General features: G+C 42.5%; 1 protein-coding gene across 10 annotated transcripts in view; it reads right to left on the reverse strand.

Annotated features, from left to right (window-relative positions):
- The window catches only part of fmnl2a (formin-like 2a), a 50127-nt gene that overhangs the window by 16834 nt on the left and 20538 nt on the right, over positions 1–12755 (reverse strand). For 5 of the 10 annotated variants that reach the window (XM_070976686.1, XM_070976687.1, XM_070976688.1 and 2 more), the window contains exons 3-8: positions 12245–12325; positions 6738–6814; positions 3558–3641; positions 2182–2337; positions 1272–1307; positions 606–650 (exon numbers count right to left, since the gene is read on the reverse strand). In XM_070976686.1, the coding sequence (XP_070832787.1) occupies positions 606–650; positions 1272–1307; positions 2182–2337; positions 3558–3641; positions 6738–6814; positions 12245–12325 (479 nt within the window). The remainder of the gene's footprint in view (positions 1–605; positions 651–1271; positions 1308–2181; positions 2338–3557; positions 3642–6737; positions 6815–12244; positions 12326–12755) is intronic. The other 5 variants (XM_070976690.1, XM_070976689.1, XM_070976691.1 and 2 more) reach the window with 1 other exon arrangement.

Raw genomic sequence — 12755 nt, forward strand, 5'->3', positions numbered from 1 at the left:
TTTAAAGTTGCACCTTGAAAGCCTAAATAGAGTGCGAGTGTTCAGGTGGCTAATGAGTAACCACAACACTTTGCATCTAAGAGCAGACACAGGCTTTCCAGGGATCTCAGGTCTGACACTGCAGCGTGGGAAAGGGGCTCCCAAATACAAGCAGGAAATCTGTGGAGGGAAGCCATTAACACAGTAATATGGTTCTCATTTCCGATCAGCTCTCCAGAGAAGGAATAAAATGATTATTCTAAAAACATGTGAAGACATGGATGATGTTCTCCAAGTCAGAGATAAACAGAATTTTTCCTGCTTCATTTGTTTGTCACATTTCAGAGCCAAATTGAATACAACTCAAAGCAGGCGAGATATCTGAAACTGAAGGAAGAGGAGAAGTGAGAGGTGCTGTCAAAGTTTGCTGCCATCCAGGATTTAACGGTTGATAAGACATGAATACAAAAAAAGAATAATAATCGTGCCCATTTTCTCAAAAGGGCACGACCACAATAACAGAGCGTGTTCTACATAACACCACAGAACATTGACCACTACAACGATAACTACAGGCTATAAAACACGTCTAACACAGCTACTTATTTCTAGCTCGTCACACATACCGTCGCATTTGAGAGCACTTGGGACAGCTCAGTGTGCTCGGTGTCCTTTAAGGTGGCAGAATGTGGAAGACACGCAAATCTTAGTTTGACCCTTAGTGATCTTACATCATTCCAATTAAAAACTAATCTAAAGCAAAACAAACACAGTAAAGGGACGAAGATTCTGTATGATGGACACTTAAGAATTAGAAAACTGTCGACTGCAGATGAGAGCAAATGCTTCATAATTGATGTGACCTCTCACAGATAATGCATCCAAAATACAAAGACTTTCAGAGGCAACCTAATCTATCATTAGTGGTTGTAGTCTAGTAAAAGCCTTTGCTTTCACAGAGCTTTTGTAGAAACTAGGCTAGCTTTTGCACAGAATGGCATTTAGGGAGCCACACAAGCAGCACACAGGCACAGAGGCAAGAACAATGAGTGCAGAAAAACCTATTTGCTCCGAGGAAAAGGAGAATTCTGTCTGAAGCGCAGGAGGGGAGGCTGGCAGTACAAATAATTCACATCCCCGACACAGACGGCGGGACAAATAAACTGGGCAGCGCTAGCAGGGAGGTATATTGTACAATGAGGCAGGGGGATTGTGTGTGTGTCTTGGGAGGGAGCAGGGATGCAGGGTTAAGGCTGCTGAAAGCTCACTGTGAGCCTGCAAAGTGAACCTGCCTGCTGTGGAAGACTGGCAGACAGAAGAGCAGATGACTATGGAGGAACACCAGGACAGAACAGAAGAGACAGTTAGCCTCAGTGAAGACACTCTGACCTGTTACACACAGTGTACATGCTCGCGAGAGACGACACGAGGGGACATCTGGATCGTCGGATATTACAAAATGTAACGTGCAGAAGAAACTGCTGCAAACACAGGACATTCCCACCAAAGCCTTCCAATGAAATTATTGTTATACAGGAGAGAAAAAGGGTGAAAACATGTCCATTCTGTCTATGCTACACTGACTTATTCCACGTGTATTATCTTTAGTGCTTAGCATGAAAACTAAGGGCAAACATCAATGGAATGACAGGGAGGATTAAAGAAATAATGCACAACTGAATGGGATTTGTGCTTATATTAGCATGGGCTTATGAATTAACTGCTGTGAAATCCTCTGTGTGCAGGATATGGAGTTAAAATGGTCTGTTTGGTGTTCATAAAAACAAAACATTAAAAAAAAGAAGAAAAAGATTTGCTCCATAAAACAGAGCTTTGCCTTCTGCTGTATCATCTGTCACATGAAAGATTGCTGTCAATCGTGTGTCATAATCATAAACAACATCAGCCTGAGTGTGACATCTAGACAAATGGTAGTTTGCCGCTTACTGCAGAAGTGTGTCTTAAGCCATTTAAAGTCTTACAGACCTCATGACCACATGAAGGGGCTACAGCGGCATCATGTGAAATGTGTGACTTCTCAAAATAATCACAATACAACCACATTGCTCTGGCTTAAAATAAGACAACAAGGGGGAAAAACACACCCTGAAAGTCAAAGTTAGCTGCAGGAAGATAAAAATGACATCAACCACATGGTGAATGGTGAATCTTGTTAACCATCAATGATTGCGTGCATCGTACCGTAACGTGGAATGTCGCCCAGCGCGTGTGATGCCATTCCCAGTGATGGGGGATGGCAGCGTGCTTCCTCCATGTAGGTCTTCTATAGAGCGGCTCCAGGGCTTAGACTTATCCATCAAAGCCTCTGGGTTGTTCTCCACACAGTCTCCATCAAACCTGTCGCACCATGAAAATAAAACCCATAATCCTCTTTTGTTTCAGATAGAACATTTTTCAAGAATCGATAAAATGCGGTTACTGAATGTACGGCTGAGGCAGAACATTTTACAGCTGAAAATTGTTTGAAAATGACAGACACTGTAAAATATTTGGCACCAAAGTGAGCTAACACCTGGATAACATTGTGCCTGCAAAAGGCCTTTCCTTGTCAGTCATCAAAGCACTTCACCATCAAGCTAACCAGCCTAGCTAAACTAGCCTAGCTAAGACAAAATTACATTACATTAATTTAGCTAACAAATTAGCGAATTGTAATAAATCATGTGGATGCAACCGAAAATTGAAAGAATCACACAAATATTTCAAACTTCACCAAATAAACTAATTCTGAACAATAAGAGAACATGAGATAATAACATGCTACGCTAACCAGCACATCACCAACACTGCTATAACCAACCATGGTTAAAGCCTCATCAGTTAGCAAGCTAGTACACACACACTTGTATATATTACTGTGCATCAGCAGCTCAACATAATCAAATATAAATATAAATATAAAAATACAGATATATCTGTACTAGGTCCCGTATACTGTATCACCTATATTGGGCAGGAACTGGTCTTAATGATCGCTGGCAGAAGTGAAAATGTGCTCAACTCCAGTGCTAAAGCTAAAATTTGAGGTTTTAGTTTAGACATAATAGGTAAGCGAAAGCTCTCGTGTTGTGTTGTACTTGGCAGACACCTTGGAAAGAGCTGGTAGTTACAGCATACCTGTCATGATCTATTCCAGTTTTTAGTCCGGCCATTTCCATGACTTTTAAATGCTGCTGCAGCGGTACTGAGGGTAAACACACTTTTACGGCTAACCATTCATAATGTGGACAGACCATAATAACATATGGTGAAACAGGGGAGTGAATTAAAAATTTAACTGCGTGGCTCTTTGGCCCTGAACAGGGACCTTGTGACTGACTAATAATCACACCGTCAATCTATGAATAGAAGCTTATGGTTGGTAGAACACACAGTGCCAATGTGTCAGCAATGAGCCCCGAGTGACTCAGTGTTTCTGACAACCAGGCAGCAGCCGCAGTGGTGCTGGTGCTGTGTGGAGATGCATCAGCGGCACTGCAGAATGGCAGCATTGTTTGCTTGTCACTTCTGCATATAGACTATGGTGATATAGAGAGAAAGAGCTGGTAGTGACTTACGTGACGGCATACTGTGCAAAAGAAAGATACTCCACCAGCACGTCCAGACCTTTGTTCTCCTCATTTAAGAACTCCCTCACCCACCTTAAGAGAGACGAAAACAAGTTAGACTCAACAAAAAGTTTAGCAGCATGCAAACTCTTGTGAAACCGTTTGGTCAGTTTGGAATTACTTTGCTTTCCATGTGGAAAGAAACCATACTCTGTCTTAATTACTAAAAACGCTTCATATTAATGGGTAGTAGTCAATGCAGTTGGAGGGGAAGGTTTGGGCTTTTTCTCCCTCTGATCTATCCACTTATTCTAATAATAATGGAAATCTACAATAAGATATTTGAGACCCTTTTTTGTATAGTATATAATGTGTCACTTCCTCTACACAGGCTGTGACCGCACATGACCTTGGCATACAGATATTTCAGATTATTCACCCTCCCTCCCTCAGCTTCTCCCTCACTTTGCCGAGAAGAATTGTAATGACCCATTTGAAAAACTTCAAAGCTTCCTGGCTCAGGGGAGCAAACATGCACGTGTTTGCAAAAGCAGTGGCATCCACACACATACAGAATCTCATTACTGATTCTGCCTGGTTTCTCTATCTCTGTTTCCCCACAACACGCGCACGCACGCACGCGCGCACGCGCACACACACACACACACACACACACACACACACACACACACACACACACACACACACACACACACACACACACACACACACACACACAGTTTCTAGCTCTGGTAGAGACAAGCCCCCAGAATGATCAAAAGCCCATTCTCACCTTCCTTACAGGCCCTGAAGTGGGCCACCCATTCAGCACTCGGCGGGCTTTCATTTTTTATTCTGCACAGAAAAGCCGAGCTTTTCGCAGGAAAGCTCCACTACCTTTGGCATGCGCTGTTCTCCCTCCATATTTATAAGCAGTGTGAGCTGAACCACAGAGCATCTTTATTTAATGGCATCCTATGAAGGTGCCCACGTCTTCTTATTGGAGCTCCGACTGCTTCGACAGACCCGATCGCTCAGTGATTAGAGAAATTTGCAGGGCATAAACATAATGACACGCAGGCAGGCTGTTGAGTGGTACCGTGCTGATGAAGAGGCTAAATGAAGAGGCTAAACTGCTTTAAAAATCAACTAGCTGCTTCTTTATTAGCTCCCCTGTGGTGTAACTACATGGGGGCCAGCGAGGCTAAAAGAGCGCCCAGTAAAGCGGTGCCTGGCGGGGCTGGTCGTGTTTTAAAAGGGCTTGGAGGTGTGGCCTTTTTGGGCCACATGGTAGTCATTACCCCAGGACACTAACTAACAATCCTCCCATTCACCACATGTTGTTGACCACTGAGCAACATGTGAGGAGCAGGCAGGGAGGCAGGGGGCCAGCGTTACCATCAGCAGCGCTCGTACAGGGACAATCTGCCTATTATACGCAGCCTCCATGATGGATATATTTCTCTGTTTCACCTCTGAAAAGACACAGTAAGCATTCGACGTCTGAGCGGGTGACATCCTGCTCCCTTGCCAGCCCCCCTCCCAGCCCCCCCCCCACGTCCCCCTGCCATTATGGTAATGCTTCATTGTCTAATCTAGATTAGGTAGATTATTTATGTAATCTAGTTTACCAACATGAGGTCTCTCAAAAGAGTTAATCCATGTAAACAGTGCCTTGACTGACTTGCCAGGCGGACGTCGTGTCTGGCTGCGGTCGGAGTTTATTTTGGTTTGAGGAGCAGAATATGATCGGTGTGTAATCAGTGTGTAGGAGTGTGAGAGACGTGTTGTCAGAAACACGACATGATTTGTGTGAGAGTCAGTGAAATAGACGAATTGAAGTAAAGCAATATGTGTGTGGGAGGGAGGAAAAAGAGAAAAGCAGAGGGATTAAGAGATGTAGTTTAGATAACCTTTGCGTGCGTTTGTGCACGTGTGCGTGCATTTGGGATCCTGTGACTGTTGTGTAACCAGTGTGTCTCTGTGTCTTTGCTGTCACAACAGTCTGTGGTCAGCGGATGCTCTCATGGCTGCTTCTTCCTGTCCTTGACGGTGTCTCCATGTCTCCTGTGACCGCCCACCTTCAACATCCCTCCCAGCTGCTAGTCCTCATCCTCACTCCTACCAAAGAACCCGGGGGCTTCATTTATGAACCTCCTATACGCACAGCGTTAGATGCTCATTTGCGCACACAGAATCCAATTTATTAATATTTTCATGTCCTTGAGGATCAGTTCGTATATCACAGACACACAAATGTCAGCAGAAATGACCAACAAGTTTCCATTTTTATTCGGAAAACAAGGTAATTATCTATTTCAGACTGAAATTGTGTTTTTAAAAGAAATCCAGTTGTACTCCCCAAGGTCTGTTTTGTCTTGTTTGTCATTCTGCATAAAATAAGAGCTGTTAAGTAATAAAGTGCATCAACTATAAAGGATATTTAAAGCAAATTGATAGTCTTCGGCACTTTGGTTGTATTATTGTCCTCTTTGTGCACTGCAGTTCTTTATTCGACCATCACATATTCATTTAGATGTTATCTTGATGAATGAGGGACCTGGAGCCTACAGATCCCACAATGCATTAGGCCTCATTAACGATGCCGAGCAATCCATCACAGTCTTTAACTATCAGGGTTTCTTATCATAGAGACAGGCCCCATGACCTAGAGAGAGACAAAACACTGAGACATTGTGTGACGCTCATTGAGATATTGATCTTTCCTTGAGGCTTGACTGTACAACACTGAATCAATATCAGCTGCAGCAGGTTGAGGCTTGTTATGCTGGAGTACCTGGAATTACACATGAATACTTTAGTGTTTTTATCTGTTGTGAAATCACAATCTCTTAAGCAACCTCTCCAATAGTACCTCTTGAAGAGGGCAGACCGAAACACTGATGCATCAAGCTGTGCGGCTCAACGACTGAAAGAAAAATGTGTTTTCCTTCCAGAGGCTGCTCATGTGTCAGCCATCCCAAACAATCAATCGATTCATCTTTTCTCCATCGCCTCATGGCTTTCTGTGTAATATTAGCACCCGAGATGAATGGGGGATGGTGGTGGGGGTTAGCGTCAACGTCTTTGAGTGTGTGGAATGTCAGACTTTTCTCCCTTGAATCTAATATAACCAGGTCCTGGACATTCAACACTACGCAAGCTTCACACAGCCCTGCAGTGACTCACCCTATATGATTGGTCCTTAACGAAATTTCCAGTTCTCTCAGGACTTGGGTGGACTCCTGAACTCTCCGTCTAAATTTCTGAGGAAGGAAAGAAGGGGGGAGTTAATACTTCACCATACCACTAGAACTGTAAATCATCAAGTGGTAGCATAGGGATGTTTTGGCTGGAGGAAACTTTTTCTGACAGAAAGGTCAGAGAAACAGACATCGACATAAACCGCAGTGACATTTAAATGTGAAAGCAGGCAAACCTTGTGCGCTGATTACAAAAGAAAAAAATCAAAGTTGGGATTGAGCTGTTCTAATAAGATTTTCTAAGTGGGTCTTCTAGTTGCCAGTAACCATTCAACAGGCTAAAAGAGATGGCGAGCTGACTCATTGGAAACTGTGAATATGGAACAGCTCCCATTATCTTGTTTGCTCACATTGGCTCTTTATATAGCAGTAATCCCTCCTGGTAGCACCATGATAAAATCAAGCAACCTAATTGGTTACCTCTCAAGCCCTGCAAGGACATCCCGCAGCCACACAAACACACAGGTACCCACACACAAATACACACACACACACACACACACACACACACACACACACACACACACACACACACACACACACACACACATTCTTGGCCCTGTTACTGTGGCTACAGCTATAACAGAGAAGTGTGTGCAGGCATGAGCTGCCAGTGAATGAGGTGGAAAACAGAAGGGAGAACGTGAGCGAGTTCCTCTTTGATTTCATCCTCTGACGGGAGCTGATCTGCAAAAACCACAGACAAAAAGGCCCTTCAAGCAACGTGAATGACCAGTGGTTCCTGATGAGAGGGAGTGAAGCTGTTGCATCACATGAGAAAGTAAAAATTCACCTTTTAATATTTTGTGAGGGTAAAAATACGACAGTCAAAAGGGAAAAAAAGCACCATTTCCAAATGTAGTTGCTGTCAAGTTAACTCATGTCAAAAAGGGAAAAAACCCAAAATCGAGTTCAACATTTCAAATATAGAGAATTATGTAACTTCAGGAAAAGTTATCAATAAGAAGGATTTCTAACAGTTTCAAACTTTCTACAGCAGAACACTAAGAGTTTTTTAAGTTGTTTTTTTTTCTGTATTTTTTTCATGTTATGGAAAAATATAACAATAACACAAAGCCTTAAAATTCTTCTTTTCCCATAATATGAATATATTCATAAAGAAGAGTTTTTTAATATTAAAAATGGTTAACGTGTTCTTTCTTCAGTGTAAGACGTAATGTATAATTAATAAAAAATGGAAATTTCAAATAATTGTGTCAAGAGCTGATATGATTAGCTAATAAATCAAATAGGTGATAAACTGAAAATGAATCTACAACTATTTTAATAACTTATTAATCATTAACGTAGTTCTTCAGGGACAAATGATGTAAATTTAATATCTTTAGGTTTGGACTGTTGGTTGGACAAAACAAGACATCTTCGAGACGTCATCTTGGACTCTTGGAAAACTAAGACGGACAAACGAATCTGGAAAATAATTGTTAAGACTAATAAACAATGAAAATAATCGATAATTACAACTCTACACAAGATCTACCAGACAAAATTTCAACAATAATATCAAAGTGTTTTTTGACTTTTGTTAAAGGGTTTTTTGCACTTCTCTACAGGAGGAGGAGAGGAGAGGAGAGGAGAGGAGAGGAGAGGAGAGGAGAGGAGAGGAGAGGAGAGAGGTATCCACCCAGAGTTGGAGGGCCTGGTCACTTTCCATGATGTGTTTGTATCAGGGAGGAAACAGAGCTCAGTCCTGTGTTAACCTATTATTAACATCCACACAGAGGAGAGCTGTTCCCATAGCTGGGGTCTCTCTCTCTCTCTCTAGTCTTTGGGCTTGGGCGGTGTGTGTTTGGCACATGAGGAGATGAGAAACAGAGTGTTTTTATTAGGGAGGAGCCCTTTGTGTGTTTGTGTGGAAAGCAGAGCATATTTCGGGGTACTGCGCAGGCTCCCAGAGGCACCCCCTCCTCCTCCTCCTCCTCCTTCTCCCACCAAACGCCCTACACTCCACACTTTAAGTACTACCAGCTGCAACACAGAGAGAGCAGGAAGAGAGAGGAGCCGACAGCGGGGGGAGAGGGTGAAGACGACATGAGGGGAAAGGAGAAGAAGAGGAGGAGACAGGGAGGGAGCAGTGAGAGGGGAAAGTAAAGGCAAAGAGACAGCGCTGAGAGTGTGGAGGCAGGAAAAAAGGTTTTGGGGAGTGTGAGCTCAGGAGGGGTCATCCTGGAAACAAATCAATGGCTGATACATTCTTGGGGACTAGTTGGACTGGAGCTCTTCCTCCTTGGCTGCCTATTGGCTGGGAGCTGCCCAGAGGAATGCATCGGAGCCTGCCTATGGAAAGCAGAGGCAACGACCTCCAGCTCTCTCACAGCGGCACAAAGTGGCAATTGTTTTGAGTTTGGAGAAAAGGGGGATGGAGCAGGAATGTAGAAAGAAGCCCATAACTCTTTCTTTTCCTCTCGTGCTTCTTTTTTGTCTCTCTCTCTCGTCCTCTGCCCATCTCTTTCTCTCCCTCTAACCTCTCTCCATTATTGTGCCTTCCCTCCCTCTCCCTTGCCTTTCTCACTTTACTCTTTCATGTAGTTCCTGTTTCCTTGTCTGCTTCAAGGTTTGGAAGCCAAGGGAAAGGCAGAGGCAGCAAGTCAACACGTTTTCTAAAAACCCCACGTGTCTCAGGCCCATGAGACTAAACATTAAAAACAAGATGATAAATAAACAAAGGCATGCTTGGGCATCTTTATCAAAAGTTGCCTCGTCTAGAGCGGTTTAATATAGACCCAACAACCAGTTAATCATGCAGCCAGAGATGAGTTTAATCAAAATAAAGTGAGGGAGGAAGTGGCTTAGATAAGCTCTGGTAGACAAACAACAAACTTTAGGAAATGTTGTCTGTCTGAGATCCTTCAGCCATGACCGTGTTGAATGTTTACACCCAGGGAGCTTCAAACATGGTCACCACCTCTGAGTTTGATGTTTTGGAAAATACACAAATTCACAACTTGGCATGAAAAAAAAAAAAACACCTTCAGTATTAGCAAACATTTACATGTTTTTGTATGGATATAACACGTTAAGTAGTGAATTTTGGAGGTACCAGGAGGATTTTATCACCTTAAAAATGAGAAATCCAAGCTAGCTGTTTCCCTCTGTTTCCAGTCCTTATGCTAAGCTACGCTAACAGCCTCCTTGCTGTAGTAAGCCCATGTCAAATCATGACTGTTCCTTCCATTTACACACATCCAAACACTCCTATTGTAGAAACACACATTTATGTACCAAGTGCACCCACCTTAAATCTCCTATGGAGCAGCTGGGGGTTAAGAGCCTTACTCAAAAGCACTTCAGCAGCAGGTGAAGAATCAGGGAAGACTGAATACTCATTCTATATAGTTTTTTTTACAGCCAGTCTAGAGATTCAAACCAGTTGTCAATAAGCCTGCATCTCCAACCTTGAGACTATCGCTGCCCTATCCCAAACTGTCAAGCTATAACCTTCGCAGTATTTTGTCTGCTTTAACCTGCGTCAGCCTCCTCTTGCTTCCTGGTGTTATCAGACCTCCTATGTGTGCAGTCTCTCAGGCATTAACATGAGGCATCAGAACCACAGGAGTTTAGCTGTCACTGAGTCCAGTGGTCCCCCTCTGTTTTGTCTGTACCACTACCTAGTTCAATCATTTATCCACTACTTTTTAGCCATTACTCTGAGCGAACTATACAAACTGCCTCTTTTAGCTAACCATGTCGACTGCTAGCTGTTTCAACTGTTTTTTTCTTAGCTATTTCAACAATTTATCCATTAATTTCAGCTTTTTACCTCCATTTAGTTATCCATTACTTTTAACTAACTACACCAACTGCTTCTTTTAGCTAAGCTATTTCAACTGTTTTCCATAGCTATTTCAACCTTTTATCAATTTTAGCTAATTATACCAACTGCTACTTTTAGCTAACTATTTAGCTTTTTCAACTATGAATCCATTACTTTAAGAGTTTCCCAATTTAGCCACCCATTACCTTTAGGTAACCATACATAATGCTACTTTTAGCTATTTTAACTGTTTATCTGTAGCTAATGAAACCTTTAATCCCTTATTTTTAGTTATCTATTTAAATAATTTATACATTCTTTTCACAATGTACCCATTACTTTTAGCTAATTATAACAACTGCTACTTTTAGCTATTAGCTATAACTGTTTATCCTTTACTTTTAGCAAACTGTTTAATCTTAGTTGATGTTGAACTGTTTATCTAAATTATTTATCTACACTTTCAGATATATCAACCATTTATCTAATACTTTTATCTATATGTTTCAACAATTTATAATAGCTACGTTTGGTATTTCAGTTTATCCATTACTTTTAGCTAACGTTTCAAATTTTCGACTTGCTTGCCAACTATACACTCATACTGCAACACATGGTGTCCAGGTTTTAATTAGTCAAGCTACTCCAAAATCTTTCCACACACCTCTAGCCAAACAGCAAAATTCCTGACTGAGGTAACACCATTTAGGAATCACCATCCTGCACAACAACATCAGGCCTGAACTATATCACACACTTTTTTGCCCTTTTAATTAAATCAAGCAGGAGAAATGTGATTCCTCCACTCTGTGTGTGCGTGCCGTGATTTATAGGAATTCATGTGTCTATATGCGTCTCTGTGTTTGCCACAGTAATTACAGCTCTGTTCATGCTTCTGTCGCTGCCTTATTGTGATGTAAAATTTTAACTCCAGTCGGTGAAAATGTAATTATTCAGTGATTTGTTGTTATTCTGGCAGAGTCTGTTGGTTAATTTGTTTATCACAGAGAATGGTCTCCCAGCACCCACCCCCCTCTCCACGGCTCTCTCACCCAGGCCAAAAAGACTTAATTTTGGCGAAGCATGAGAGCTGGCTGATACTTTGCTTAACGCCCCCCGTTTTACTCCCTTTTCTCTCTTCCAAGCAGCCAGGGAAGCTGGAGCTGACTGCTTAGATGACATAAGGCCATTTTTATCATGTAGCTAAGATACCTTCTGTTAGCTCCTGTCATGCTGCAAGCAATTAGCAAACTAGATCCCTCTCTCTGTCCGTCTTCAGTGCCATTATTCTCTCCTCTGCCTTCAAGTAACTTAGCGTTTTTTTTTCCGTTGCTCGTCCTAACAGGGAGGTCAGAGCATGCCGGCCAGGCCACAGCCATGGATTCAGTGCTTTGCTTAAAGACACTTCAGCTGGGCAGATGTTTCTCAAACCTGGGCGTTCCAGATAAACAACCGTCTCCTTTCTCACAAAGTCACACTGTTGACTGTTTTGTAACTAAAGGTCCCAAGCTGCCTGCTCCAGAAGCCTCGTATGCGATCTTTCCTTCGCTGAAGGGAAATCCCGAACAAGAGATAGAGGGTCAGAGGGGAAGGAAAAGCTGCAGCAGTGGAACAGCCAGACCAGTGGAACAGGATAGCATGTTAGCAAGGGCACTCACCTTCCTTGTGACTGCTGGGTCTAGATAACTCCTCAGCTTTTGGAGGTATGTGTGAGGCGGGTTTTTCACTTGGAATCGCTCCTGTCAAAAAAATAAAGGAAAACAAAAGAGTGAGACGAGCAAACGGAACGGAAAACACCAGCACAGAAAAGTGCAGAAAGACACAGAGAGAGGAAGTTAAACATCAAAACTTTTGTAATAACAAGAAGGAAAGTGTGCAGTAATATGGATTTAGCCTTGATTTCAGGCACATCTCCAGTACAGGGTTAAGTAACTAAAGCCATCAGATTAAAACTGAACAGGGTTTGAGCAAATTACAGTCATCATGAGTCATCCTTTAATTGATGGGAACCCAGATTATGTTCTTCTTTAAGAAAATAACAACAGTGATTCCTCCCGTCCTGCTACGGTGGACATGACAAGCCTTAGTCACACGTGCTTTGTTTGCACAGACCTTGGGTGTAATGAACCAGCACTCTATCGCCCAATTTTTCCTAGATGTTTGCTTCTT

Source organism: Chaetodon trifascialis, chromosome 12 (assembly GCF_039877785.1).
Source record: "Chaetodon trifascialis isolate fChaTrf1 chromosome 12, fChaTrf1.hap1, whole genome shotgun sequence".
NCBI lineage: Eukaryota > Metazoa > Chordata > Actinopteri > Chaetodontiformes > Chaetodontidae > Chaetodon > Chaetodon trifascialis.